Source organism: Gastrolobium bilobum, unplaced genomic scaffold, assembly GCF_033153095.1.
Source record: "Gastrolobium bilobum isolate Gb01-03AN ecotype WA unplaced genomic scaffold, APGP_CSIRO_Gbil_v1 utg6770, whole genome shotgun sequence".
Taxonomy (NCBI): Eukaryota; Viridiplantae; Streptophyta; class Magnoliopsida; order Fabales; family Fabaceae; genus Gastrolobium; species Gastrolobium bilobum.
The window spans coordinates 76,661-91,101 of record NW_026897575.1 but is presented as its reverse complement, the minus strand read 5'-3'; the positions used below and the strand labels follow the sequence as shown (position 1 = coordinate 91,101).

General features: G+C 37.8%; 1 protein-coding gene across 1 annotated transcript; it reads left to right on the top strand.

The window, feature by feature from the left end:
- Window positions 1–939: 939 nt before the first annotated feature.
- Window positions 940–14,096, top strand: LOC133308231 (protease Do-like 9). The gene is made up of 9 exons (XM_061508839.1): window positions 940–1,726; window positions 3,032–3,231; window positions 3,341–3,521; window positions 3,933–4,124; window positions 5,083–5,315; window positions 12,733–12,834; window positions 12,935–12,985; window positions 13,064–13,168; window positions 13,902–14,096. Exons 1-9 carry the CDS (start codon window positions 1,174–1,176, stop codon window positions 13,998–14,000), a joined length of 1,716 nt encoding a protein of 571 aa, XP_061364823.1. The 5' UTR covers window positions 940–1,173; the 3' UTR covers window positions 14,001–14,096.
- Window positions 14,097–14,441: the final 345 nt, after the last annotated feature.

Sequence of the window (14,441 nt, the reverse complement as noted above, 5' to 3'; positions counted from 1 at the left end):
AAATATTCCTTAATTATATTAATCCTACTACGGCAGCAATTGATCAACAATTGGACCCCCAATACTCCTAAGAGGCTCAAAAGTCCACTTCTGCCAGGTAACCCATCTATAAATAAGGGGTTAAACCAATAAGGTAAACACACTCTAAACCCTGTCTCTTAGCTTGTCACTGTGCACACACCCCATGCTTGACTATGTCGTTATACTATAGTGCACAGTGATCCACTTATCTTTAGGGTTCCTCTCCTATAGGTACCTGAGGGAGGATAAACAAATCCTATATTAACATACCAATCTCTGATTGGACATATCGATTTATCATATCGTAACACATACAAAGATAAATTAATGGTAATAAAGGAAGAGAGAGAAAAATATATTATAATAGGTAGTTACAAAATCATAACCATTAATTATTTACTTTTTTATAATTGTGATTTTTCTACATAATCATGTCATTTTTTTTTTCATATGTGAAGATCCATTTCCCTGATTAATTAGTTATTGATAGTGTTGTGTAAAATCACACAAAACAAGCTGTTCATATTGAAAATTTCCCTGTTTTCAAATCTGTATCATATTTTAGTGAGTAAATACTCATTTTGGTCCCTAACAAAAAAACACAGTTCCCACTTTAGTTCTTACAAAAATAAATTAGTCTGAGGTCCCTAACAAATTTAAAGTGGATCCATTTAGTTGAAATCGTGGTCTCTCACAAATTCAAAAAAGACCCACATTAGTCCCTCAAAAGGACTAAAATGGGTCTACTTTGAATTTCGTAGGGACCAACCGACTAATTTTTTTTGTAAGGAACTAAAACGGAGATCGTATTTTTTTGTTAAGGATAAAAAGAGTATTTACTCTATTTTAGTTGTGTCGATCCGGCAGCTAACATAAGAGAAGGGAGGGAAATGAAAATCAAGAAATGTAAATTAAAAAAAAAAAAAAAAAAAACCAAGAAATGATTTTGGGTTCTTGGTTCACGTTCGATTTCTGGTAACTGCAGGCCCAATACTGTTCCTCAACCGTCACGGCTCTCCTCTGCGTCGGTGATTGGTAGGTGATTGGCAAGGAAGAAAATGGTGGCATCTTAATTTTCCCTGCCATAACCAAAGCCCTAGACTCATCTTTCTGAGCTCCTAAAACAAGCTAACACACACTCCCGAAAAGGAAATGGGTGAAACTAAGAGAAGGCGTGGCCGAAAACCCAAAACCGCAACTGATGAAGAAACCGTGCCCCAAGACTGCACCACTATCAACGCCACCGCGGCCTCCAAAAACGACGTCGTTTCAGTCCCTACCACCTCCGAAGCTGCTAATACCAGCGATCCGGATTCCGCAGGGCACTGTCGCAACCGACCCAAGAAGATGAAGCTTAAGGCGGCATCACCGGAGCGCCGGAGCTCTCGGCTCGCCAAGTTGAACGGCGATTGCGCTCCGACGAGCTTGGCGATGGAGGCCAAGTGGAAGAGCGTGGTGAAGGTTGTGCCGTCCATGGACGCCGTTGTGAAGGTTTTCTGCGTGCACACAGAGCCGAATTTCTCGCTGCCATGGCAGAGGAAGAGACAGTACAGCTCCAGCAGCAGTGGGTTTGTCATCGCGGGACGGAGGGTGCTTACAAATGCGCATTCCGTGGAGCATCACACCCAGGTCAAGCTCAAGAAACGTGGTTCTGATACGAAATACTTGGCAACAGTGCTGGCTATTGGGACCGAGTGCGACATTGGTATTTGATTTTTGTTTTCTCCTATCTGATGAATTTTCACTTGGTAAAACCTAATAATGTTTTTGGATATGTGATTATTTTATTGATTATGTTTTCGACGAAGGATGGAACCTATATGACATGCTTAAAATAATTCAAATAAGCCAAATGTATCTTAATCATATGGTAGATTACATTTTGTTCTATTGTTCTTCATTTCATGGCTTGTGTCTGTTATAAGTTACAACAACATGCAAGGGTGTTGATTTTGGCACTTTGAGGTTTGAACCGGTGAGGACACCCCGCCATCTTGCAGCCAAAAGGCTGGAGTCTTCATAATCCCTCAGTTTGTTAATTTTTATGAGATTCCTTTAAGATCAAGGCCAGAAGCCATTCTATAATATATATATATATCTTCATAATCCCTCAGTTTGTTAATTTTTATGAGATTCCTTTAAGATCAAGGCCAGAAGCCATTCTATAATATATATATATATATATATATATATATATATATATATATATATATACACATACAGAGGTAGGATCCTTTGACACCGGTGTCAAATTTGAATTTTGACACCTCATCTGAGAGCCATTAGATCAAAAAAGATCAACGACTCTGATTTGTAAGCATGTGACACTATTGATCTTTTTTGATCTAATGGCTCCTAGATGAGATGTCAAAATTCAAACTTGACACTGGTGTCAAAGGATCCTACCTCATATATATATATATATATATATATATATATATATAAGTATGGGATCCTTTGAACGCCTACTGAAGTAAGTAACGAATGGGAATATGGAAATGATACTAATGATCATTCCTTTTTTTTAGATTTTAGATAGTTATATCAGGGACAGGAAAGATATTGAGATATGCATACTCAATGGAATGGGATGTAAAAGAAGAGCTTTTATATCATATTACCATTTTAACATTATTTTTTTTTAACTTTCTTTACTTTTAATCGTATCAGTGACTAAAATCTGATAAAAAAAGGTCTTATACAATTTCATTTAAAACCTTGCCATTCTGTTTCCTTTCTTTACACTTTTGGAAGGAACAAGAAGTTAATAAAAAAAGAAAAAAGAAATACGTTCCTTGGGAATACTGCCCACTCTTAGCTTTCTTCTTTCTTTTATTGCGATGCACCTGCCGCCCAGTCGAGATTTGGATGGTTTCTTCTAATATTTTTCAGTCCATCCCGTTTCTGTTTTTATATTTTTTCCCTTAATATTCATATCAGATATTGATTTAAACATAAATTTGATTATTTATTTTGTCATGCCTTTTTTTTTCTTTTGATGATGCTTCAGCGTTGTTGACGGTGAGTGATGATGAATTCTGGGAGGGAGTTTCACCTGTAGAGTTTGGCGATTTGCCTGCACTGCAAGATGCTGTAACTGTGGTTGGCTATCCAATTGGAGGTGACACAATCTCTGTGACAAGTGGTGTTGTTTCACGTATGGAGATACTCTCTTATGTTCATGGTTCAACTGAACTCCTGGGACTGCAGGTGATGGAAATTCTAAGTTGTCCTTCTTCCTCTTAACCTTTTACCCCGAGTTATCCATTTATATATGATAAATTAAAATTTGCTGTTGTCTATTCAAATTCCTCCACAGATAGATGCTGCAATAAATTCTGGGAATTCTGGTGGACCTGCTTTTAATGATAAGGGAAAATGTGTTGGGATTGCATTCCAGTCTCTGAAAAATGAAGATGTGGAGAATATAGGATATGTAATACCCACCCCTGTTATTCTGCATTTTATCCAAGATTATGAAAATAATGGAGCATATACAGGTATCTAAGGGGGATGTTTTACTTCTTTGTCCATATCATTGCCCCCTCCTTTCTTAGGGGAAAAAAGAAGGAGAAAGAGATAAAATAATAAATAGATGGAAAACAGTAAAATAAAGAGATTAAGTGCGTGTTTGTATTAGCTAATTTTGGGGAAATAACACATTTTTTTGCAGCTTTCTAAAAGAGCTTTCGAAAAAAAAAAAAACCGTTCCCATAATTTAAGCATTGCAAAATACATGCTAAGTGGAGAACTTCATTGACAATTTGTGCTGGACTGTTATGTTTTGTTTATTACATTGTTCATAGTGTACCTTCCTTCCCCTGTCTGGCTTTTACAATTTTGTTCTTAGTTTACTTTGTCTTTCCTACAATGATTTTAAGTAAATTTGTCTTTAATTTCTTGCCTGTCAGGATTTCCAATTCTTGGAGTTGAGTGGCAGAAGATGGAAAATCCTGATCTGAGAATGTCAATGGGGATGGGACCAGATCAGAAAGGTGTGCGTATCAGAAGAATTGAACCCACTGCTCCAGAATCTTACATTCTGAAGCCAGCTGATGTCATTCTTAGCTTTGACGGGGTCAACATTGCCAATGATGGAACAGGTAATATACCATGTTTTTACTTGGAAACTATCCCGTTAAGATGATATATGCATGCGGTTTTTGCTTTGTCCTGTATTTTTTTGACTAATAGCTGACTTTAAAATTAGGTTTTCTAACAAATGACTACCTTTTCAAGATTTAGTGTGGGTATTGTAGAGGAGAGATTTCTGAATTGCTTGATTAAGAGTACTTAGCATCCTTGATATTTATATAGATAAAAGAATAAATGCATTTTATATTTACAAGAATAGTAAAGGATTAAACTTTTTCCTATGATCCTAATCTTTCCAATAAACTTCCACAATTCTAAATGATATATTAATCACTATCACTATTTCCATCACTTTCCCCTGAAGCTGGAGCATATAAGTGATATGCACCAACTTTTTCACCATTTCTGAATTGATGGAGCATGAAAGAGAACAAGTTAATTGGCCAACAAATGTAAAATGAAAAGGACAATCAGGAACATAAAGAACAGATGTCAAGGGTAGAGAAGGATATGAACGGGCTTGTCCAAAACTATAACTAAGAACAAGGGGTAACATGTGATGAATGCCGCTGATCTGTATGATTTTCTTTCCCTTGGGCATCAAATGTCAGCCTTAGTCTTAACATTTATTATCAGGTTTGGGACATTTGTGACCCTGAATTTGACACAATAAGAGTATTTGAAAAGGTTACTCTGATTTCTCTTATCTTGGAATTTTATTGTCTAGGTGGAAACCTGATAGTGTTTTGTCTGCATTCAATGCATATCATCATGATTTGTTGATGCTTGGCTTAACATAAACTGTCTTTATTGCTATCTACTAGGACCATTTTTTTATGAATGTTAGTAGATTTTATTATTGTGTTTTGTTTAATTATACTCATTCAATGGTAAATTTTTTGAAATTTTGTTTGTATTGCTTTCTTGGTTTTAGAGCTAACATCTATTTCTGGAATATATTTATAGTTCCATTCAGGCATGGGGAGCGCATTGGTTTCAGTTACCTTGTCTCTCAGAAATACACTGGGGATATAGCTGTTGTAAAGGTTCTCCGTAATTCCAAGATACTTGAATTTAAGATAAAACTTTCGACTCATAAGCGGCTTATTCCAGCACACATCAAAGGCAGGCCTCCTTCTTACTACATTATTGCTGGATTTGTTTTTACTGCTGTTTCTGTCCCCTATCTTCGTTCTGAGGTGAGTAGAAATCTTTCACACATATTGTTACACTTCTGCTGTGATCCTTACCCTTCCAATTTGTCTGCCCCCATCTCTTCTCTTTTTGATTCATTCATCTTCTCCTTTATGGGGTACTGTAGGCAAACAACTCCTTACACAAAAATCTTGATGTGCTGTGCCATTTCATCTGACTTGCTTTGATTCTATGATTCAGATCCTCATCAATCTATCCCTCCCTTTTGCAATATTGATCCCAAATATCTAAAAGCATAACATAAATAAGAAAAATAAGTTTTAAATCACTACTAAAATTTAATTATGCTTTAATGGAGGTCACAAACTCACAATCTCATAAACAAAATACATAAAACTAAAAAAAAACCATAAAACTAAAACACCAAAATAAAATATTATAACTCTAATCTAGCAAATCATTTAAGCCACTATTTATATATAATAAAATATATACACTACAAATAACATATATTGTAAATTAGATTTTGTTTTCTACAAAACTTAAAAAAAAAAAACATAAAACTATTATAACTCTAGCTAATCATTTAAGCCACTATATAGATATAATAGAATATATACACTACAAATAACATATATTGTAAATTAGATTTTGTTTTTTCTACACTATTTGAGGATTCGTTCATTGTATCTTATTGCTTTTAGTTTTTTTCACTTTTTCTGCTTTGGGCCTACCCAATTGAGTCATATTGTCCTATAGACACTGGGTACTTTTGGAGGAAGATGTTTCTTATGCAAGAGCAGCAACATGGTGATAAAGACCCTCCTAAACTAACGGTTTATCATAGGAAGTGCCGTAGGGGATTATTTGGTGCCATTCTGTTATATGGGGGAGCTGAGTTAGCAGATGAAGTTGTGCATGTGGTTGGAGGAGAGAGAATGTTATACGACGGAGTGCATGTTTAAAGGAGGAAAAATACACGAAGTCTGGATTTTTGGAAATTAGGACTTTGGGCACCTTCTTGGTGAATGGGAGAGACCAGGAGCTCTATAATTCCCCTGGACTATCTTTAATATTCTGTCATTCAATTTCTTTGTAATTTTTGTCATGCTGTTTCAATTCAAGTCATTACAGTTTATTGTTCACAGAGATACGATTTATAGGAATTTGTTGTTGAATTAATATAATTGCTGAAGTATTTCTTAATTGATTGCTGTGTGAGATTAGTTGTTTGTTACAAATTGGTATCAAAGCTTCCCCTGGGAGCATTATATGATATTGACGAGAAAAATGGAAGCACGTTTTGAATCAGTAGAAGAAAGGATTAATAGATCGGAAGAAGGAATCCGTCGATTAGAGTCAGGACAGGCTGATATACTCCGACTATTACAAAATCTGAGCTTGGAGAGGGGTAATCGCCGTTCGGGAGAAAATGACGAGACAGGAAGCAATGGTAATGATGCACACAGAGACCTTAGAAATGATAATCAAGAGAAGAAGCTAGAGATGCTGATTTTCTCAGGAGAAGAGGTGCAGGGTTGGTTAGCTCGTGTAGAACGATACTTCGAGGTAAATCAGATGAGGGAGCGTGTGAAATTACCTGCTGTGATGATCGTTTTAGAGGGAGAAGCTCTCCACTGGTGTACCAACGTTGGGAACGAACGACTCGAAATGCAACTTGGGAAGGATTTTGCAACGAGGTAGTGGGGTGTTTCCAACCAGAATTGGTCGGAGATCCGTTCCATGAGCTCTTTCGATTGAAACAATCAGGATCCATATTGGAATATCGACGAGACTTTGAGAAGATCAGTAGCAACTTGAGGCAGCTTGATGAAACTTTTCTTCGTGGATTATGGTTGAACGGTGTGGTAGATTCAATCAGGGAGGAATTGCTGATGTCTCCAGAAGATTCATTGGAGACGATGATGATGAAGGCTCAGAGGATTGAGAGCAGAAATTGGGCCTTGACCCATGAAGTTACTAAAGGTGATGGGCTAAACCGTAGGCCCAACTATAATCCAACATCACGTTCATTTACCCAAAACCATTCGGGTACCTTAGCGGGTCAAAATTACCCGAAGAGCGGAAATATGTTCACAAACCCATCTAGGGCAACAGAAGGAGGAATGGCTCCTTTGCAAAGTCGTACCAATGGAACACAAAGAGCTGAGCGAGAGGAATCTCAGGGGAGTAATAATCGGACCCAAAGTAGACGACTGCCACAAGAAGAGTTACAGTATCGATCTAAGAAGGGGTTATGTTTTCATTGTGAAGAACGATGGTACCCAGGGCATCGTTGCCGTTCGCGCCAGCTACAATTGTTGATCGTAGATGACGGAGCAGAGGAAGATGAACTCGTGAGGCAAGGGGATATGGTAGGTGGCGGGGAAGAGTTTCCGGAGGTATCGCCACTGCAACTATCGACTCAGAGCCTTCTGGGGTTATCTTCAAGCAAGACGATGAGCATGTGGGGCGAGATCAACGGGAAACAGGTAATTATACTAATCAACTGTGGTGCTTCTCATAATTTTATTAAATGCACTCTTGTTGAAGAGCTGGGGTTGGAAGTAGAGGCGACACCCAAATATCAGGTGGAAGTTGGGAATGGTGAGGTGCTGGAGTGTCAGGGGGTCTGCAAACAGGTCAAGGTACTCTTACAGGGTAACGAAGTTCAAGAAGATTTCTTCCTCTTTTCCTTAGGGGGAGCTGATGTTGTTTTGGGGTTGGATTGGCTGCAAGGGTTGGGAAATATTAAAGCTAATTTCAGAGATTTAACCTTGAGCTTCCAGAAAAAATGAAAAGGAAGTCATAATCAAGGCAGAACCTTCTTTATCCAAGGCGGTAGCTTCATTGAAGTCCTTGGTGAAGGCACTAGCAGATGAGGGACAAGGGTACTGGATTTCGCAGCAACCTGGAGATGTGACCATGTCAGAGCAGAATAACTAATGGGAGGAAATAGAGGAATTGTTAAAAGAATTTGAAGAAGTCTTTCAGAAGCCTAAGGAGTTACCACCCGAGCGAAGACAAGATCACGCAATTATTCTGAAGTCTGATAATGAAATTCCCAATATACGACCTTATAGATATCCATATTATCAGAAGACGGAGATTGAAAAGGCAGTACAGGAGCTTATGGAGTCCGGATTTATAAGGCCAAGTGTGAGTCCGTTCTCTAGCCCAGCTATTTTGGTAAAGAAAAAAGATGGAAGTTGGCGAATGTGTGTGGATTATAGGGCTCTTAATAAGATGACAGTACCAGATAAATTCCCTATCCGAGTGATTGATGAGTTATTAGACAAGTTAGGGGTCTCTCAGATTTTTTCAAAGCTTGAGTTGAAGTCCGGATTCAACCAGATTCGTATGCAGCCTGAAGACATTGCCAAAACTGTGTTCCGTACCCACGAGGGACATTACGAGTATTTGGTTATGCCATTCGGGCTCACTAACGCCCCATCCTCATTTCAAGCACTGATGAACGAAGTATTGAAACCTTTCTTGAGAAGGTTTGTGTTGGTATTTTTTGATGATATACTCATCTACAGCAGGAACTGAGTTGATCATTTGGCACGTATGAGGGCAGTCCTAACAACATTGCGTAGTCACAAATTATTTGCCAATAAAAAGAAGTGTTCCTTTGGCAGTGAACAAATAGGGTATCTCGGTCATGTGATTACCAAGGATGGAGTGATGGCAGATCCTTCTAAAATTACAGCAATGAAGGAGTGGCCAGTCCCTAAAAACATCAAGGCCTTAAGAGGTTTTTTGGGACTTCCAGGCTATTATAGGAAATTTGTGGAAGGGTATGGTAAAATTGCCAAACCTCTTACGGACTTACTCAAGAAGGATGCCTTCCAATGGAATAATGAGGTGCAGACTGCTTTTGAAGAGTTGAAACAGAAAATGTGTGAGTTACCTACTTTGGCCTTGCCTAACTTTGTGAAGCCCTTTGTGGTAGTCACTGATGCCTCGGGAAAGGGAGTTGGAGCAGTGTTGATGCAAGATGGTCGTCCGTTAGCATTTGTGAGTCAGGCTTTTTCGACTAGAGCCCAAGGGAAGTCAGTCTACGAAAAGGAACTCATGGCGATTGTGTTTGCTATTCAAAAATGGCGTCCATACTTATTGGGGCGTCATTTCATAGTAAAAACAGATCAACGTAGTTTAAAGTACTTGTTGGAACAGCGAGGACTAGGGGAGGAACAACAGAGATGGGTTTCGAAGTTGTTGGGGTACGATTTTGAAGTACAATATCAACCGGGCCGAGCTAATGTGGTTGCCGACGCTCAATCACGGCAGATGCAGTTTACTGCACTAACCACAGTATCGTTGCCATTGTTGGAGCAGCTGGAAAATGAGCAGTATCAAGATTCTGGCTTGAAGAAAATCATTCAAGATTTATTAATGGGAAGCTCTGACTATCCGGATTACAAGCTGCGGGATGGAAAATTGCTATATAAAGGAAGTTTAATCCTTCCTTCCGATTCAGTGTTAATTCCTCTGTTACTTAAAGAATTCCACGAGTCACCGTCCGGTGGGCATTCTGGTTTCTTTCGTACTTACAAGAGGCTTGTGCAGTTGGTGTTTTACAGAGAATGAAACACGCAATTAAGGAGTACGTTGCTGGATGTCATATCTGCCAACAAAATAAATCCTCTGCTTTATCCCCAGCCGGTTTGCTCCAACCGCTGCCCATCCCATCTCAGGTTTGGTCTGATATTTCAATGGATTTTATAGGTGGTTTACCTAAAGCAGGAGGATTTGATACAATTTTTGTGGTGGTTGATAGATTATCTAAGTATGCCCATTTTATACCGCTATGTCATCCTTATTCTGCACCTGAAGTTGCTGATTTATTTGTGAGAAATGTGGTCAAATTACATGGATTTCCTCAATCTATTGTTTCTGATCCGATAGAGTATTTCTAAAGTCACTTTTGGGCTGCTCTACTTCGCCAGGCTGGTACCTATCTTAAATTCAGTACAACTTACAATCCTCAATCGAATGGTTAAACGGAGATTGTCAACAAAAGTGTAGAGACATTTCTACGTTGTTTTTGCAGCCCCAAACCGAAGCAATGGCACACATGGTTGCACTGGGCAGAATTTTGGTACAATACTACCTATAAAGAATCATCAGGTATGACTCCTTTTAAAATTTATATGGCTGTGACCCCCTACATTGTTGCGGGCTGATGGGATGTCGAGAGTAGCATAGGTAGATAAACCATTGCAGGAGCGTGATTTAGTATTGACTGAACTCAGAGACCAGTTGGAAAAGGCACAAAATCGCATGAAACAACAAGCAGACAAGCATAGAAGGGATATTCACTTTGAGGTAGGAGATGCTGTGTATCTGAAAATGCAACCATATCGGTTAAAATCCTTGGCTAGGAGGATGAATGAAAAATTGAGCCCGCGTTATTATGGTCCCTATCCTATCATTGAACGGGTTGGGGCAGCTGCTTATCGATTGAAATTGCCAGATTACTGTACAATTCACCCGGTGTTTCATGTCTCATTGTTGAAGAAATCTGTTTCTGCTCCTTTTCAACCTCAACCAATCCCTTCTGTATTGCAGGAAAATTGGGAGTTGCAGGTTACTCCAGTAGCCGTTTTGCAATGGCGTCGATCTCTGCATCACACTACTGAGGTGCTTATTAAATGGTCCAACTTACCGGAATTCGAAAGTGTTGAGATGTATAGTTCCACATTGGTTGAATGTGCAACTAATGTGGAGTTTATAAGGCCTTGAGCACTCCCACCCTTTGAGCTAGCTTTTGGGGTGGTGTATTCCAAGGTTCTTTACATAGTATCAGAGCCTCGTGTTCCGGGTTAGAGCCTCGTGTTCCGGGTTCAAACCTCGCCGTCCCCGCTTTCTCTTGTGGAATTTCTTAGCACAGGTAGGCTGGACCTGTTGCATCATCCACTCTTTAAGCCCAATGGGCTCTTGTGTGAGGGGGCGTGTTGAGATGTATAGTTCCACATTGGTTGAATGTGCAACTAATGTGGAGTTTATAAGGCCTTGAGCACTCCCACCCTTTGAGCTAGCTTTTGGGGTGGTGTATTCCAAGGTTCTTTACAGAAAGTACTTGGGAGGAATCCTTTATGATCAATCAACTATTTCCTACCTTCCACCTTGAGGACAAGGTGTCTGTTTTGGGAGGGAGTATTGATAAAGACCCTCCTAAACTAACGGTTTATCATAGGAAGTGCCGTAGGGGATTATTTGGTGCCATTCTATTATATGGGGGAGCTGAGTCAGCAGATGAAGTTGTGCATGCGGTTGGAGGAGAGAGAATGTTATACGACGGAGTGCATGTTTAAAGGAGGAAAAATACACGAAGACTGGATCTTTGGAAATTAGGACTTTGGGCACCTTCTTGGTGAATGGGAGAGACCAGGAGCTCTATAATTCCCCTGGACTATCTTTAATATTCTGTCATTCAATTTCATTGTAATTTTTGTCATGCTGTTTCAATTCAAGTCATTACAGTTTATTGTTCACAGAGATACGATTTATAGGAATTTGTTGTTGAATTAATATAAATGCTGAAGTATTTCTTAATTGATTGCTGTGTGAGATTAGTTGTTTGTTACACATGGTTTTAGGGCTTCAGAACATAATAGGAACAGAAATGATGTGTCTTTACTCTTTACACTTTTTCTTCAGTTGGGTGGGCATGGGTCTGGGTTTTTTCATAATCGGTGGGATCACCTCATCACTTAATCCCACCTGATCCTACCAAATTGCAATCCAGGGTATGAGCAAGATCATGAGGGAGAGTGAAACTCTTAAAATTGTCCTATCTTACAAGCATACTTGTGAATTTTTCAACCATGGTTTTAAGTATTAATGAAGGTATATTTTGAAATAATTGAAATTCTAAAGTGGAAACTTGGTCCATTAATTTGTTTAACTTATTTATTTTGCAATTTAAAGATCCTTGAGGAAGCACTTCTAGATTGCATGTAAACTGGAAAAAGCTCTAAAATCTAATGTTTTTCATTTCATCTGTTTTTTCTAATCATTTGTTTGACTTGGTCTTATCCTGAATTTACAGCTCTTAGGGAGGGGTTCCTTTTGTTTAATGGAAGGTTAGGTGATGGCATGATCCGTTTATTTGTTTATTTGAGCATTTTATGTGGACTAAATCCTAAAGGAATTCTACCTTACTATAAATTGGATGCATGGATTTATTTCATTTATGGTTGTCGTTTCGTGCTCATATTTGAAGGTTGCATTCCCAATTCACTATCTATTTTTCGCTGTGTGCAAATTTTGAAATAGTTAATATTACAAGTTTTTAGCAATTATGCATAATATTTATGGCTGTATTGCATATAAGAATGTGAAACCAATGATATTTTGGTTTCTTGTTGGAATTTTTGTGTGTTTTAAAACTATCTTGTATTTGAGTTTATAATTATTGCTAATTTTAATTTCTGGTTTTGTACTTATATCCAGTATGGTAAGGAATATGAATTTGATGCTCCAGTCAAGCTTCTGGACAAACATCTACATGCTATGGCACAGTCTTGTGATGAGCAGCTTGTTGTTGTTTCTCAGGTTTTTGCATTGATTTTTCCCCAAAATTTTTGCTTATATATTACCATTTTTGTACTACATTGAGATATGTGCTCATACTTGAAATTTACCTTATTGTTAGGTTCTGGTGTCTGACATTAATATTGGATATGAGGACATAGTTAACATTCAGGTAAGATAATGTTATGTAGTTATTTTATTTCTGTATAAATAAAGTGTCTGTTAAACTTTGTTCATTGTATGTATATAGGTTCTTGCTTTCAATGGTAAGCCTGTGAAGAATCTGAAGAACTTGGCCAGCATGGTTGAGAGATGTGATGATGAATATCTAAAGTTTGATCTGGAATACCAACAGGTTTTCTCTCGTTGACATATTAATTGGTTCATTGTCTCGTGTTAACTAGAAATGTCCCCTTAATGTACATAGAAAAAAGAAAAAAGAATATAGAAAAAAGAAATGTCCTCTTTTATTTTAAATAAACAAATAAAAAAGATGGCTAAGCCTCGGTGCATAAAGAGTGTCCCGACTCAAGAGGCTAGGGATAAGGGTTGATTCTACTCGGTCTAACCCTTAAAATATTTTATTTGGAAGAAAATTGTTCATTATGATTACCATTCATATTGTCAGTCCATAAGAGTAACACAATTGTTATAGGTAAGGTATTACTATTATGAATTAATATTTAATATTAAGACAAACCCTATGCATATTGCATAAGTTGTGCATTTTTTATTTATTTTTTATTTTTTTGGCATTGCACAAATGAAAATCTTGTGAAACTAATCAAAGGGGAATATAGATGAAATTATTTCTCTCAAGGTTATGGTTATGATTTCTAGCTAGACGTCCAACAACTTGATAAACGATAACCTATATATGATATATATATATATATATATATATATATATAACGAGTTTACATATATTATTTTAATCTTTATTGAATTGGTTTTATCTATTAGAAGTTGAATCTTTCTCTGCATGTTACAAATTAATTTTATCAATTTAGTGAGGTTCGTTCTATAAATTTGTCTTATATTAGCTTTTATGAATACTGATTTGAAATTTTGAATATCCTTTTCTGCAGATAGTTGTGTTAAAGACCAGCACTGCTAAGGCAGCAGCCTTAGATATCCTCACAACACATTGTATACCTTCTGCAATGTCTGATGACCTAATGACATAGAAAGTTTTAGTGAAAGGTATTATATCAATCATTTTCGATTTTTCCCCCCCTTTTAATACAAAAATTCAAATCTTGTTGAAGAATGGATGGAGAGAGAGAGAGAGAGAGAGGGGGGGGGGGGGGGGGGTTGTTGGAAGTATTATTTCATCTGTAGAATAATGGATCAGCAAAAAATTGATATTCACGAGCTGGTTGATTTGTTATAAAAAAAATGCTTTCATGGAAATGGAGGGGAATATCCTTTTGTTGTTCTCAATGATAGAGTGTTGCTATTGAAAAAAGGTTTGGATTCATTTCTGTGGACCGTAACAGCATTTTTGAGTCTCCTCCGATTATGAAGACAGGGTTCCCGTGTCTCTGTGCGATACACATTGCTGGGGATTGAAAGGAATGTTGTCTAGTGACTATAGGAAGGATACCAGCATGGGTCGAACCAAACCG

Coding starts and splice junctions, on each gene's coding strand:
- LOC133308231 (XM_061508839.1), top strand. CDS start 1,174: ATGGGTGAAACTAAGAGAAGGCGTGGCCGAAAACCCAAAACCGCAACT. Junction 4,125..5,082: donor CATTGCCAATGATGGAACAG/GTAATATACCAT, acceptor ATATATTTATAG/TTCCATTCAGGCATGGGGAG. Junction 13,169..13,901: donor TTGATCTGGAATACCAACAG/GTTTTCTCTCGT, acceptor CCTTTTCTGCAG/ATAGTTGTGTTAAAGACCAG.